General features: G+C 40.8%; 1 protein-coding gene across 1 annotated transcript; it reads right to left on the bottom strand.

Annotated features, from left to right (window-relative positions):
• Positions 1 to 5,908: 5,908 nt before the first annotated feature.
• Positions 5,909 to 11,398, bottom strand: LOC107383562 (alpha-amylase). Its single transcript, XM_015956285.3, has 9 exons — positions 11,072 to 11,398; positions 10,271 to 10,417; positions 9,022 to 9,219; positions 7,691 to 7,921; positions 7,478 to 7,611; positions 7,140 to 7,362; positions 6,922 to 7,043; positions 6,688 to 6,813; positions 5,909 to 6,147 (listed from the first exon to the last, which is right to left on the bottom strand). Exons 1-9 carry the CDS (start codon positions 11,237 to 11,239, stop codon positions 5,958 to 5,960), a joined length of 1,539 nt encoding a protein of 512 aa, XP_015811771.1. The 5' UTR covers positions 11,240 to 11,398; the 3' UTR covers positions 5,909 to 5,957.
• Between the last annotated feature and the right edge of the window lie 5,576 nt (positions 11,399 to 16,974).

The raw sequence follows: 16,974 nt of genomic DNA, 5'->3' as shown, positions 1-16,974 counted from the left end.
CACCGAGGCTTCGTGGTCATCACTGATCTTAGAGGTACTGGTTTTCTCAGATAGTTCCGTGCTGTCGTGGTCAACACCTGAAGGCGAAATGACACGAGAAAGAGCACTCAGCTCAGAAACGGAGTCAAACTCCTGTGAAGGATGTTGAAGGGCTTTTGGCTCAGGAAGATGCAAGATCATCCTGCTGATAGCAGGATCCTGGACCTGAAGACTGTTGGGAAAGCTCTCTGGTGGAAGTTGGGTGTCAAAGCTGAGATTCTGCCCATCCATGTAACTGGTGAGGTGTTCACCTGTCCACATGGTGGAAAGAGAAAGATTATTGCATTCAGGATAACTTAACACAAGCTGTTGTTTGTCTTGGTTAAAGAAATCAGCAGATTGTGACTGTGATGGAAGCTCAATCTGTGGTGGCACAAGTTCTGAACCAGGTGGCGAACATGGTGTTCCCACCTGCTCAGAGCTACCAACCGTGAGACAGTGGAGGTCCGGAGGCAGAGCCGCGGTCAAAGGCCAGAGCTCTCCCCGTTCCTCATCAATGAAAGCATTAATGCGACTCAGAAAGTCCATGCCAAGGGTGAAATCCATCCTTGCATGGTCGGAGATGTGAACCGGGTGTGTCAGAGTCACGGGACCGAGTGTTATCTGGAGATTGAATCTAGAAGACAAGATTAGGTCATGAGAGGAAGTCCTGTCAATTACAGAACATGATGTGATTTCTGGGGGCCTGACCTCCCCCTCCACAAGAAATGCAAATGTGATCGAACATGACTCGTGTTACCAGTGTAAGGTCCGAACTTGTGTCAAGAAGTGCGTCGCTGAATAGATTCTGGGTCAGCTTAACTGGCACCAGAGATTTACTACCTTTCTCCTGGGGCAGCAGGTGTCCCAAGAACTTTATGGGAGGCTCTGCGACGGGATGGACGTCAGGTACAGGTTCTGTTTCCTGATGGACCACCTCTTCTGTTTGCAGGTTTTGTTCTGGAAGCAGATCAATAGAGAGCTTTACATCTGGTATAACAGAATGATCTTGTGCGATTACGTCAGGCTTGTTAGTCAGAGATGAGGATTTTTGCTTTAGATCAGAGCCAAGTAAAACATCAGAATATTTTGATTCTTGTTTATCTGGCGGGAGATCAGAGGAACATGGAGTTGTCACTCGTGTTCTCTGCAGCATGTTTGTTTTATCTTGAATATCTGTTACATCCTGACGCAGTTTGGAGAGCTGAGTTGATATGTCCCTCATCTCAGCCGTCTGAATCTGGAGATGGTTTCTCATCTCAGCGAGCTGAATTTGGGACTGGCTCCTCATCTCTAGAATGAGAGTTGTTAATAGCTTGATTTCCTCTGAGCTCATTTTAAAAACAATGTACAGCCCTTTAATTTATTTTAAAATTAATGGAAACTGGATTCAGTTGCTAATACTGAGCTATGTTACAGGAGAAATGTTTGTTTTGACACATTGATAATACACTAGGGACCTTCTTATGAGAAATAAGCATTAGTAGTGAAACAACAAAGAACAGAAAGGAAAAATGAACTTTATTGAGTCGGGTGTTAAAACTGCCACAAGATGGCAGCATCGATCGGCTAAGGAACTGTGGTTGATGGAGGTAGACCTGATGCTTCTCTCCTTAACCAGAGTCATGGATGAGCAAAGCTGTTGAAGCTAAGCTCTTGGTTTTGGCTAAAACACAGTGATTTTACCGAATATTTACCCAAAAGGATTCCGCGGGATGCTGCTGTCAACGGCGACCTGTTTGATCGCTCGGTCTTACCTAAGTAAAACCTATACCCTACCACGAGTCGAACAATCCGTAGACTTTTTTAGGTATTTCCCCTTAATAACGTGATTCCCTCTTCAGCTGCGGCACACCGTGCACTGGCTGACGTCGGCTTAAGCTGGATGTTGTTTGTTCGCGGTGTTCAGACGCGAAGCTATTGTTGCTATTTTGTCTAAAACAGAACTCTTGTTCGTTTTAAACTAGCAGATGCACGCAGTTCGATCAGACTAAATCTGAACCTTCCCGAAAGCTTAAAATAAGAGCGTTTAAGCTGTAGCGGAGAGCGGGTGCTATATTTCCAGCCGGTCTGGCTGGCTGTTAGCGGTTAGCTCTCACGAACGTGAAGAGCGAAAAGGAGTCTCTGACTCGGAGATGCAGTGTCTCAACAAAGTGACGAATAAACAGTCAAACACACTCAAACACACAATCAAACAACACATTCACTTACTTTAGCAATTAGGATGTCTTTTAAACAGTCCCACCGACCTGTGGATTATCGCTGTATTTAGAATTGCCGGATGTTTATGACGGATGTTTATGCCGGATGTCTGTGTCACCGTAAAAGCTTCCCTCCCGGAAGTTTCCGGAGGAAGAAAATTAACTGGTCCAGCGGAGGTGGGCGTGACCGACCCGGCGGATCTGACAGATCCAGGTTGGTCGCGCCCACCAGAAGAACAGCTGATAAAGACGTGTCACACAAACACCTGTGACACTTCTGAAGAAGACCGCAGACGACGGTCGAAACATGTAAAAGGTAACTCGAAACACCTTCAAGTCCAAAACAAAAAGAACCTCATTTAATTAAAAAGTAAGACTCGTGGCTGTATTAGCTCAAAGTGTTCTTCTACTAAATACTGAGGGTCTGAATACTTAGGACCATGTGATCAGTTTTTATTTTTTAATAAATATGCATACATTTCTAAAATTCAGTTTTTTTGTCAATATGGGGTTCTGTGTGTACAATAATGAGGAAAACATGAATTTAATTGATTTTAGCAAATGGCTGAAATATAACTAAGAGTGAAGAATTGACGGGGGTCTGAATACTTTCCTTAACTGTACATGAAATTACCAAATTCAGACACCTGGAGCTAAAAGCACCTCTTACCTTAGAAATAGTTCATAATACCTAAATGCACCCTCTTGCCTTTGTCATTGATTTGAGATTAGGAACGAAGCCAGGAAATTATCGGCTAACCTGGATGTTTTTACAGCTGCTTAAATTCAAACCCGAACAGGATTCATAACTACTTCTCCAACACTTTTTGAATTGGCAACTTCTGCCACTGTTTATTCTTCTACTTCTTTTTCTCATCTTTGGACATGTTAAATCTAATCAAAGGCTTGCATGTGCTCTGTAGCACCCTAAACATGGGCTTCACTGCCTCCCAGTTGCATCACTTGTAATTGCCACATCAACCACAATGGTCGTTCTCTGTGGTTTGTCCATCACCACAACGTCCAGGTGGTTCTCACTCACCATTTTGTCTGTCTGGATCTGGAAGTCCCACCGGAGCTTGGCTCTCTTGTTCTCAACCACCTGAGGGGTGTTACCCACTTTGACCTTGGGGCTTCTACTCTGCACAGATGTTCCTGCACTATGCCATCTACTTGATTATGGTGTTCCATGTATGCTTTCCCTGCCATTTTCACAAAAACAGTTATTATATCTGGTTTGAACAGTTTCAGCTGTTGCTATTTTATTCCTAATTTGACATTTGAGCCATCACTTTTCCCAGATCAGCATACTCTCCAAAACTTGTCAAGGCAATGACCTGGTGTAAAAAAAAAAAGAGCACACAATCATTCCAGCTATCCTTAGATGAAACGTTTCTTATCAGTGACGCCATTGGAGTAATAAAACAAAAACATATCTGTTCGCATGAATTATATCAGCGCTGGGATGTTTTAGTAAAACAGAACAGACTGTTACTTGTTATATCACATCTGTTTAAGCTGCGTTGTGTCATTCATAATTCTGGACACAGCAAAACTTTTAAAATTTCACATAGAAAAATCTTTCTTCAGTGCTTGTCAATAAATAATTGTTTTTATGTGAACATCTGCTTTCTGAGCTCTTGTATCTGTCATCTAGTTTTTCCGACCGGCTTTCCCAGGGCCGTTCTGAAAGGGCGGTTAACGTTTATATAAACATTCTAGCTAAAGTTTGACCATTTCTGCTGTTAAAAAAGCGTCAATGCACATTTCCTGGCAGTCTGAGTTCACTGACTGAAGGTTTTCCTTCAGATCAAGGACAAACTGTACATTCAACACACATTTTGGGAAAGAGGGAGGTGATGTCACTGAAGTGACAGCATCCACAAATATTTAGCTGAGACGTCACATTTAGTTAGCTGATGGCTTTGTCCAAAAGGAACTTAGACGGAGAATGCACTGAGAAGAAGAGGACTTCAGCTTTTTACCCAAGAACACTTAAATGTGCTAGAAATAAAGTAAAGTAGCAACAAGTTCACAGAGAAACCATTTTCTAATTTTTACTTTTATGTGACTAGTTAAATGGGGTGATGTTGGCAGAAGAGTTAAGTGCCAGCCCTGTAATTCAAAGGTTGCAGGTTCCCCACTCAGTCTGTTGCAGTTGCTGTGCCCTTGGGCAAGACCGTCATGGTGAGTGTTGGTTGAGGACCCATTTGCAGGTGAGTGAAGCTCTGGAAGGCAGCAAAATGCTTAAATTCATTGCTATGGGGAGCAGCAAAGACACTTAACCCACCTTGTCTGTTGGTGGGGGGCGGAGGGACCGGTGGCGCCAATATGGCAGCCTCACCACTATCAGTGGGCCACCAGGACAACTGTGGCTACAATGTAGCTCATCCCCACCAGAATGTGAATGTGTGTGTGAATGGGTGAATGACTGTTGTGTTGTAAAGCGCTTTGGGGAGTTGTATAACTCTAAAGGTGCAATAGCAAAAACAAGCCATTTACCATTGCCCAAACTTAAACAGCACTAGTTCTCTTGAACAAAAAAATTTTCATCCTATTTTCTATGAAACGTTGAGCAATTTGTTTCTCTTATTTACTGGATTTGTCAAGAAAAAATATTTTTTTTGGGTCAAAACAAACACATTATTCAGGTTTGTTGGAGCAGGAAACAAATCCTTCATGATGGTAGTCCTCAAGGACTGGAGTTGGTGACCTCTGGTTTCAATTCACCTGGTAGTTTAATATTTGTTCATACAGTTTAACATCTGGAGTAAAACCAGGCTACGTTAATGTTGGACAACAATCTTAAAAAGCCAGTAAATGCTGAAGCAGGACTTTGTTAAAATGGTGTCTTTTCATTGTCTTTTTTCATTGCTTCCAGTGGGAAAATGGTCAAAAATGCACACTGATGTTTACAATTAAATCATATATTTCTTATACAAGTCTAAAAAGGTGTGGACTCAAGTCACATGACTTGGACTCGAGTCATTATTTTAATGACTTCTGACTTGACTTGATAAAATCTATAAAGACTTACGACTTGACTCGGACTTGAACACCAATGACTTGCGACTTGAATCTGTTGACTCGATAATGACTTGAGCATATTTGACATTTTAGCACAAATGTGGCACGACATGGATAAAAATCATGAATCATTCTTTGTTTTGGGTTTGATTTACTGCTAAATGTAGCAGCACTTTGTTTATAATCAGTTTCAGTTGAACTTTCTGCTTGTTTGAGCAAATAAATGAAGCTTTAAGAAGCTTTATCTCTGGATTACATTTATTATCATTGCCATTAAATTGAAGTTGGACAGATGACTTGATTATGACTTGAAAATTCAAAGTTAAGGACTTGACTTGGACTTCCACATCATTGACTTTGGACTGAACTTGGACTTGGTTGTCTTTGACTTGGACTTGATTCATGACTTGCAAAGCAGTGACTTGGTCACACCTCTGCAAGTCTACAAATGTCCTTGATACTTTGGCAGCTTATTGTCTTATCGGATAATGAAACCGTTTCCAGTTTCCAGTTCATAAATGGGATTCTGAGCACATGTTATGAATTACTTTGCAAAACAAAATCATTCTTATGTTCTTCTATTTGATATCCTAGTTTTATTTATAAACATTTCTTTTCTATCAACTTTCTTACATAAAAACCCTGAAGTGACCAAAAGCATCTTTGATAATCTTTCAGATTTTATTGTGAACTGTAAATAGATTTAGCGGTTTACAGCTTGGATTGTGCATGGATTGCAACGAAAGGGTCTTCATCACTGTTGCTGATCCTGAAGTGAGCACGGCCATCGTTTCCAACTTGGATCTGTTTTCCAGTGCAGCTGTTTCCTTCTTTCTGGCCTGAAATGACATCGCAGTAGGTTCCAGCTGGCATACCCGTGTTCAAGGTCACGTCTAGGTCCCTAAAGGTGAAAGCAAGGGTCACTGATTTTATACAGACCTCAGGAAATGAAAATGAATTCAAATGTTAACCAGCACCAAACTGGATCCAGGAATCATCAAGAAACTGACTGTTTTAAACTCATCAAATGTTAGAAACAAGTTTATTATTAGAGGCTTTGTAGTATTTCCTGAACTTTGTACCACATATTTTACTGTAACATCGCCTTCTGCAAATTGGTTCAATATTGTGTTTAAATACCTAAACAGAATTGTTCGTTAATACCAATTTGCTACTTTATTATAAAGAATATGCTCATGCTTGGGGATGATTTGTTCTCTGTTAGTACCATACATATGTAAAACCATAGTTTATTCATGTTAAACTTTAAGTACTTGAAAAACAAAGGGAAATCCAATGCTGCTTTTATTTTTTATAATTATTTTATATAGTAATCACTCAACAAAAACAAAGACATCTAAAAAGTGTCGCGCAAGGCGTTGTTTCAGTGAACATGTGTTGTTTTATATGAGCTGAATGTATGAATCAAAATAATTCTCACCAGTCATCATTATTGAAGATGATGAAACCACGATCACCACGCCCAAAAGCCACCTGATTGCTCTGGTTGTCCCACCAGTTGCTGTGGGGCTGTCCGTTGACCACATTACGGAAAATGACCATGTTCCTTACAAAAAATGTGAAAAATCATACAAGTCATGTACATATATGAACCACAAGACCAAGTAGAAATTGTTCGTGCTGAGTGAAGTCAGTGTTTTGTTCCGATAGTCACTTGATCTGACGCCATCGGTGCTCACACACCCATCCGTCTCCACAGGTCTGGTCAGGGTTGATGGGAACAGGCTTGGTGGACCCATCACTGTTGCTGGGAGGGCCCATCCAGTCATTTTGATCCTGCAATTTCATGGAAAATTGTTTTTATGCTAAATCAAACAAAAGCAACCCAACAGACTGTAGATATTATAACAGTTGTCACAGCTGAAAACATACTTTTCCATTGACAATGTGACGATCCCATCGGAAGCTGGACATGACTCTGGCTACTCCATAGGGATGAGCCAGCATGTAGCCAACAGCCATCTTGTAGAGTCTGGAGTCCCAGAAGGTAATGATGGATGCACCACCTGCACCGTGACCTCTCTGGTTGTCGTGGTTATCAACAAACACAAGTGCATTGCCATCAGGCATAAAGCCCCATCCTTCTCCCCAGTTCCTTGAAACGACGAGGTGCATTTGAACTTGTGTGTATTCAAATATCTTTTGAATTCATTGTTGTTGGAATTTTTGGCCACAAATAAAAAAACAAAAAACTGTTTAAACCAGTATACCTGGTGTAATGAAGCTTTTCACCATTCCATTTCCTGAAGACAGTTCCCAGTTTGGCTCCATATTTGAACTCAGTCACTCTTCCCAGAGAGAAATATTCCTTGGATGAAATGGGCTCACCTCCCAGATCAATGACCTATGATAGCAACACATGAATACAGAGGATTCAGAAAGCTAACCAGCCTGCAGAGGCCATTTTTACACATATGCGTTACCTCCTGGAAGATGAAAGGCCTGGAGCCATTGGGGAACCACTTGGTGTTGAGGTTGTGAAGACGACGGTAAACGTTATCCAGGTCACCGGGCCACATGTGCTTGCAGGCATCCACTCTGAATCCAGCCACACCCATGTCAATCAGCTTGTTCATGAAGTCAGCTACTTTGCCCCTGACGTAATCTTTCTCAAGGGCGAGATCCAACAGACTAACAAGACGACAGTCGCGCACCTGAAGCAAGGAAAGAACCATTTGTTTTACAACATAATTAGTCTTATTTGTCTGAGAAAACAGCACAAAACCTCACTCAAGTCCCCTGAACTACCTTGACTCATCATCTCAGATCAGTTATGTAACAAAATGAGGTACTGCATAATGACACGTTGTACAAAAATGAAGTAAACACATTAATATGCAAAAGTTAGTTTGTGTCGTGGGACAAAAAAGACAAATACTTTTGCTTTTTTGTTCTTCTGTTTCCTCTCATTGTCACTAATCCTCAGTCAGTGGGCCCAAGGGAGGCTGTAGCTACATTGTAGCTCATCACCATCAGTGTGTGAATGTGTGACAAGACAAGACAGCTTTATTTATACAGGCGACAGTGGCACAGGTGTTAAGTGCATGTCTCTTGATCGGAAGGTTGCAGGTTCAAGCCCCACTCAGTCTGTCGCTGTTGTTGTGTCCTTGGGCAAGACACTTAACCCACCTTGCATGCTGGTAGTGGTCAGAGGGACCGGTGGCGGCTGTGTATGGCAGACTCACCTTTGTCAGTGAGCCCCAGGGCAGCTGTAGCTACAGTGTAGCTCATCACCAGTGTGAATTGGTGAATGACTGTGTTGTAAAGCACCTTGGGGGGTTCCAGTCCTCTAGAAGGCGTTATATCAAATACAGGCCATTTACCATTTATAAAACACAATTCCCACACGCAGGCAACTCAATGTGCTTTACAGCAATAAAGACAGACAAAACAAACAAAAAATGAAAACACTGAAGACAAAAAGTTGAAAATTAACATAATATCAAGAAAATATTGTGAAGAGAACTAAATGTGGTCAGCCAGGAAATACCAAGTATTTTCCAGCTGACCACATGGTGTAAGGATAACTGCAGACCTGAACTAAAGCTGTAAAACTGGTACTAAAACCAACAGATCAGGTAGGAGGGCTAACCAGGAGTTACCAAGTGTAAGGTGACTAAAACTAGAGCAGAAAACTACCAGAGTATAATGAGAATGTGTGTGTGAAAGGATGAATGACACACTGTCATTTAAAGCACTTTGGAGTCCTTTGACTCTGAAAGGCGTTACACAAGAGCGGGTCATACATCAATACCTGATAAGGGTCTCCATAGTTCTCAATGTCACCGCTGGCAGTTTTGCATTTGTTGCCGTTGAAGTCCCAGTTGGAATACGGCACACTGGGGAAGTCCTGTTTGCTGGCACTGAACCAGCTTCCACATGAAGAGTGAGTTCCTTCTCCACCGCCTGCTCCACACATGTGGTTTATGACAGCATCCACATAGATGTTAACCTGTGATCAAGTTAGATTTCAATGTTTTACCTTTTTTTATTGTTTCAAAACTTTGATCAGTTGATTACACCTCTAATTGGCATATTAAAGAGATTATTTTAGCTAACCCCGGTGTCCGTTAGTCAAACCAACAGTGAAACCTAGCACTTTTTAATGCCACTGTGCTCTACGGTCTTCTGTGAAGTGCACTTGGGGGAAGTGTGCAGTAAGGCTTCGAGTGCATGGTACACAAGTGCACAAATAATTGCAGAATTGGGACAGGAGCATTGCGTTATCGACGACAACGCATGCCACGATGCTGGTCGCTTTTAAAAAAAATCTTTATTAGCAACTTTCAAATGAAAAAACAATTGTTTGAAATAAATTTAGATTCATTGCTGCTTTGTCTAAATCATTCAGAGCATAAACTAATCATCCTAAAATGAACTACTTTCATTAGAAAATACATATTTTCAGAAAAGATATCTGTGAGTTTCTCTTGCAGCAATGGTCAATGCCAAGTGCGCATTAAAGTGCAGATCAAGGATGCAAAAGGGGCGAGGTCAATTTACGCTCTTGAGAATCAGAGTACCCTACGCACTCGCACCCCTCGCTGGGATCGTGCAATAGAAGGGCACATGTGTGGAAGTGCAAGTAATGGGGTTAGGCCTTAATCTAACTCAGCCTTCATTAGTTTCTACAAGAGTGATTCATCACTAAATCAAACAAACCAGATGTGTTCACGATCTAAAACATGCAGGTTCTGGAAGCAGACTCCAGTGCCAGGTATGTCAGCTCTACTTTACTAAGTTCACAGAGACAGAACCTGCACTCTGAAGTTGCAAGTGCAGTGATCTGGCCACAGAAGGCGGTGGGAGTCTGAGTGACATTCCATTAACCCTGTAGCACACTGGCTCAAGATAATGATTTAAAAATATGAAAAAAGTTGCATAATAGGCCCTTAAGTTGTTTGTTGGTGTTGACTGTTTATGTTAGAGTTGGCTGGTACTATACATGAGACACCAAGGAATTGGTGACATTGACCCAATCAATGCCATAGTTTGTAGTTTACCCCAACATTGTTGCATCTGGTGATCATTTCCCTCAGTTCATCTTCACTGCCAGATCTGGAGCACAGGTTGTAGCCAATGGGCTGGTATCTCTGCCACCAGGGCCTCCAGGGATTGTTTATCACAATGTGTTCATTTGGAGGAGAAATCTAAGCAACAAACAAGAATTAATGCATTTGTAATTTAATGTTGAATTAGGCAAGTAAGGAAATATGAATGTAGCTTTTAAAAATGGTTTTGAATAGATGTTTTTGAAAATAGTTTACATAATTATGTGTTTATTGTGAATGTGGAAACAAAAGCCAATCAGCCTCTGATGATCAGTTTCTGCAAAAAGCAAAATATCAGTTGTAAATGGAACAAAACTGCTATCAGTTATGATGGATTCAATCTTTTATTTACAAGTTTTTTTTCCAAGCCTTGCCACCAGTGCTACTCAAAACAAAAAACATCCCAAAAACATGTTAACCACTGGAGGGAGGCAGGAGTCCACAAACACATTTCATCAATTGAACATTTTTAAAGATCATTTCCTAAAGATATTTAATAAAAGCAACAGTTTATCAAACTCTGTTTGACAAAATAAGGAATTAAAAAATTTTTAAATCTCTAAATGTCCCATGAACTACCGTTTTTTTCCCTATTTTTTTTTACCATTTGTAATATTTTTTTCCTTGCTTTTATGTGTCTTCTGATCACTTTTCCCATTTATTTCCTTTTACGACATTTAATGAGTATTTGGAATCATCTAAAACATTTTGTCAACAAGTAAATAAAAAAAAATATTTTCTAAACACGTTTACCTGAACTCCACCAAAACCATTGGGACCCAGAAAGCGCTCACACTCTGCAGCAATGTCAGCCCAGCGCCACTCAAACAGATGGACGATGGCGGTCCTTCCGTCCTTGATATTGGGGTCATGCTGGGTAAAGCCAAGCCCAAACAAAGCAACCAGGATGATGAGCTTCATGCTTTTTTCCCCTCAATAACATTCAAGACAGCACTCTCTCTCTGGCTGAATGTTGTGTTTATATATGGTTCTGTCCTTCCTGGATCCGATGGAGTTTGAGAATTATCACAGCTGGAGTTGAACAGCTGCTTCTGTCTCATTGAAACTCAGTGATATGTCAGCCTGGTCGAGTTTGACCTCATTTGCAGTTCAGATAAAGCAAATAGTCAGAGCTCCATTCGCTTAAACGGGAGGCAGCAACATTAGTACACAAACATTAGTTAGTGATCTAATCTTTAAACAACAATTCACACCTTCATGCATGAGCTATGGGGGGTTGATTGTGATGAATTGATTCTATCAAACACTTTTCCGTGTGAATTAATAATATTTTTTTCAAGTGCCTTAAGAAAACAGTTATGTGAACCCACTTATTGTGGGATTTCTTAAAACTAAAATAGTAAATCTGCTTAAATTAGCCCAAAACCTTTTTCATGCTTAACAACATTTCAACATAGTATAGCTTTAACTGTTTCGTAGAGATTTAAAAAAAATGGTTCAATTGCATTTGTCTAAAAACCTCCACCAATAGACCCAGCAGGGCTCTGAGATCCTTATAAACAGTCAGCTGGTAGAACCAGGGTCAGAACCAAACAGGGTGAAGCTGCTCTACTGTGCTAGCCTAGTGAACTAGACCAAATTCTTGCTTTGCAAAGTTTGCTTCTTTTAAATGTTTAATGGAATTTTCTGCCACGCTGATTTTAAAGAGCAAGTCACCCCCTACAAGAAACTTACTTCACTCCCTCTTCATGTTTGAAAAATGCAACAAATGCTGGTGCCTAGCAGACCGAGAGGGCGGAGCCACTAACAAATACACACACACACAGGCTCACAACAGCATTGTGGCATCATAATGTACCAGTTTACATCATAGCATGCCTCTTAGCCAATAGCGGTGGCAGATTTAAATTCAAATGCAGTGCAGAGTTTTTACCAGACAATGGCACAACACTGACAGTTTTAGGCAGAATATTTAAATTTTAACTAAGATGCACTGAAGTACCAAATTATTGACCACACGTGTCTGCAGCACGATTAGACATTTGTTTATTTAGTTTATCAGGGAAAAAAAAGTTGATTTGGGGGTGACTTGCTCTTTAATGTTCTTTCTATTATTGCTAATAGAAAGCACATTGAATTATCTCCATGTATGAAATGTGCTATATAAATAAATAAAGCTGCCTTGCCTTAGGCTTGCTAATCACACTCATTTGGACTAACGAACGTTCCAGTGTTTTTCAGAATCTCAAATTACTCTTGGTCCTGGAGTTAAGGTAAAGTTGCACTTTAGGAGGTTAACAAAATAAACTTTAGGGTTTTTAAATATGAATATGTTAAAACTGTGCTTAGAATGTCAAGATTTTAACCTGATGATAGATTCTTTCAGTAACAAACTGTTGCAGTGACAGAAAAACTTAATAAAGTGATATCCTCAAGTGATGTTTTCCGTCGGATACAAATTGGGCTCCCTTTGACACGTGTGTTTGCAGACGTTTGATGCCTTTTTTCCAGGAACACTACTCAGCCTATAACAGCTCTGTACAGCGTGGAGAGTGTCAGCCCATCCAAGTATAGTTTTGTTCCCATGACAGTTCCATGACAGAAAGTGGGTGCTGTTGGTGTTAGTTAGTTAGTGTTGCTGGACATTTAGCTCAGTTTTATAGCTTTTTGTCAGACTCTGAACTAGGAAAAGGCTGTAGGCAAATAAACGTAGGGCAAAAAACTCCAAAGCAACCAGTGACTTTGCCCCCTAGCCAATCAGTGGCCAGAATCACGATGCCGGTCCGACTCAGCCTTGCCAGGTACCGCAACAGAGCAGGGACTAAAATAGGGGAGAAAAAACCAAACCGTGCCCTTGGGAACAGTGATCGGGCCGAGCTGCATTGGTCTGAGTTGCTCTGAGTAGTGTTCCTGGAAAAAAAGTTTGAATGTGGGAAAGAAAGCACCTTCAGCAGTTGGTTTCCCACTAATCTTATGTAATGATATAACACGTCTTGGTGTTTGACAGCGTTTTCTGCCATGAGGTCACATGACAATGTTTTCTGTTTAATAACGCATTTGGAGACTGTTTTATTAATCCACACTCAAGGCCTCAGTCATGAATTTTGAAATATCTGTCTAAGGATTTACTGCATATTCCTTTTCTTTAAACGAGTGATTCGGCAACGAGTTTTAGTCTGGAAAATGCAAATTACTTTCTTTGGAATGATGACAAATCTGGGATGTCAAAGGCTCAAAAGCTCCAAGACCTACTGTACCAAAACCTTACAGACAATATAAAATGATCTTCCTTATGATTGCTATTGCAGTGTGTAAAACTGAAGATACATGATGTACACGCAGGACTTAACAGTACTTGTGTAGACTCAGCGTGTTATTTACTAAGCTGACAATGATTAACCATGGTGGCATAAAATGGGTGAAAGGAAAAGTGTGATTTGTAAAATAGGTCAACTAATCTGTTTTTTTTTTCAAAATTCCAGGAACTTTTCCAGAGATATCCATAGAAAATGGAATTTTACATAAACAACAACGTTTAGCTGATATTTTAACTCAACAAGCAAACAAGCAGCACAAATAAAGTCCATTTAACTCTTTTTAGGGCCAGCATTTATATTTAGAACCTTCCGCTCACATCATAAATGATGTCAGTGTGTCTTTTCATGGACTCTTAGAATTATGAGATTTCACCCAACCAATAATCAGATCAACCTGGTCTCATTTCACACCATGGGGCCGTTTGACCAATACCAATTTTGTATTTTATATTAATCACAGGCAAAGTTCTTGATTTACCGGTCGATCCATGTTCCAACCCTCATCTATGGTCTTGATCTTTGGGTTGTGACCAACAGAAGGAGATTTAGAATACAAGAAGCAGCTGAAATGAATTTTCTCCACACGGCGTCTGAACTCCCTCTTAGAGAGGGTGAGAAGCTCGGTCATCTAGTGGAGGGGCTTGGAGTAGATCTGCTGCTCCTCCACATTGAGAGGAGCCAGTTGAGGTGGCTTGGGCATCTGGTTAGGGTGCCTCCTGGGCGCCTCCCTGGTGAGGTTTTCTGGGCACGTCCAACCGGGAGGAGACCTAAAGGAAGACCTAGGACAAGCTGGAGGGACATTGTCTCTTGGCTGGCCAGGGAACACCTTAGGATTCCCCCGGAAGTGCTGGTTCAAGTAGCTGGGGAGAGGGAAATCTGGGCCTCTCAGCTTAGGCTGCTGCCCCCATCACCTGACCCTGGATAAGCGGAAGAAAATTGACGGATGGATGGAACTTCGTTGCATTCACTGTCACATGGTGCTAATCATCTAAACTGTCTTCCTATGATCTTTTGGAGATCGAACGCTTCATTTGTTTAAAGAACCCTGGCACTAAACTTACAGATTAGAGATTTTTTTTACATTACCGGTAGTTCATTGCAACAAATTCTGAAGATATTAAAATGAAATATTAGAAAGCCAGAAATTATTCCAATGTGTTTTTATTCAGTAAATGTGTTCAATTTTCTCAGTATATTTAAAAGGTTAATGCAAAAAATAGAAAAAAAAACATTTAATAAAGGCAAAATTCCACATAAATACGAGCTCTTAGCATAAAAATAGCTTGTTCCAAGTTATTTGTTTCTTCTGTGTTGATGTTTTTGTAAATAAGCTTCACCTCTTCTTGCCTGCTTGCTCCAGCTTTCCCAACCACCTCCTGCTGAGAACATGTCAGACGGAAATCTGACCTGCCTTACTGGGTTTCGTTCCGGGTCACCTCTCCCGATGAGTTTCTGGGTCACGAGCTTGTGTAAAAGTAAAAAGAACTCTGACAAGTCTGCAGTGGAAACACGTGCTTAAAACCCCATCTGTGATCCGGCAGTGAGGTGACACCGAAAGACATGAAAGGAATAAAAAGATTTAACATCACAGGACAGAGTTTGCTCTAGACTCGTATTTTTTGTTTGAAGAACGATAACAAACCTGATGAAAAACAGTTTAGATTGGGTAAAATAAAAAATAGTGGATTTTGAATTGTTGAAAGTTAGAAGAATGCATTTCGTTGGATTTTTCGGTGGCTAGGAACAGTGAAGTGAACTGCAGCTGCACTTCTCACTGAGCCGGACAAAAGCATCCCTGAGTTAATGTGAGGAATTTAAGGAAGAATGTGTTTTGCTCCTGATTCAACTATCTCATTCTTACATAACTAACAGCTTGTGTTGACTTACAACCAACTTTTATTTTTTGAGTAAAATCCAAGACACCCCCCCCCCCCCCCCCCCCCCCCATCGGCTCATGTGCCGATGGGGGGGGTTACAATTTGACCACATCTGTTGTTTTCACTAGCTTTGTTTTTAACTCTTGCCACATGAGGGCAGTAAAAGCACAATGTAAAGATGTATATTTTTTAATAAAAAATACAATTTTATAAGCTCTTGCACTCTAATAGAATTAATATGTCTAGTGTTGTCTGGTTGCTCAGAGAAACGTTTGACCTTTTCTGGCTTTGCCAACCCAGAAAATCACTAACTGTTTTTGTTTCTTTATAAATTTGTGCTCTTGAGACAAAAGCGGTGCCTTATAGCCTGGCAAGCCAGACTAAATAAATGTATTATTTAAACTTTTTTATTTAAACAAACTTTGCAAAGCAAGAATTTGGTATAGTTCACTAGGCTAGGTGCTTTACCAAAACAACTCAGAAGCCCAATCCCAGTACTCGCACTCACACCTCTGACTGGGAACGTGCAATTGAAGGGCGCAAGTGTGGAAGTGAGAGTATTGGGACTGGGCCAGACTGGACTGCTGGCTGAGCCGAAACCTGCCTGAACAAGATGAGAACAGCTTTAGTTTGTGTCCTTTTTGTTTTACTTATTCACAATGTCATTCATAATTACAAAAACGCTGATTCTAACTACTTTTGAATCATATTTCTCAACCACATGACGAAGTACACCGTGGGAGGAGACATTCAGGAGAAAGCTGACCCTCTTACTCATTTACATTTTCCCATGGGCCCCAAAAATTCCAGTCACACCAAAGTCTTTTCCTGTATGGACAACACAGGACATACCTCCAGAGGCGATGAAGGGTTTGGGGGACAAAGCTCTCTTTCACAGCTCATGCTCAGGGACCAGGTGAAGTGGGAGAATCTGGTCATTCGATTCCCACTCTTGGTTCTGTCATGGGAAAGTAAAAGGGGGGAATGGAAATGGGTGGGGTTGAAGGAAGAGAGAGAAAGAAAAGAAGAAAGAATGAGGTCAGCAGGTTGAGAAAGGAAGAGGTGAGACTGGTTTACTAGGATGAGGAGGAAGGTGGGAAGCTGCTCATAGGCCTATTCCTCATTAGAATCCTCATTTACATTTAAGGACTATCGGGTAATAATTTGTAGACTAATAGAACAAGGAAACAATAAAGAATAAAGAGAAGAAATATACATTTTTAAAGGGATACTTTGGAAATTTTTCATATTTTTAAATCGTTTTTTAAGCCAATATGTGATAAAATGACCCTCTACAGGGTAATGATTAGCCACCCAGCCCCTACCGATCCCTGTGGCCAGAATATTCCACCAGCAGTCGAGTCGCTCAGTCGAGACTTAAATTATTTTTTATTTAGCTGACATACCTGGCTCTGCAGTCTGCTTTCTGCATGTTTTAAATCATAAACACAGCTATTTTTTTAGTGATAAATCACTACTGTAGACACTAATGAAGGCTGGG

Source organism: Nothobranchius furzeri, chromosome 11 (assembly GCF_043380555.1).
Source record: "Nothobranchius furzeri strain GRZ-AD chromosome 11, NfurGRZ-RIMD1, whole genome shotgun sequence".
Taxonomy (NCBI): Eukaryota; Metazoa; Chordata; class Actinopteri; order Cyprinodontiformes; family Nothobranchiidae; genus Nothobranchius; species Nothobranchius furzeri.
Note: the sequence above shows the minus strand (reverse complement) of the source record. Positions and strands in the feature narration are given on the sequence as shown.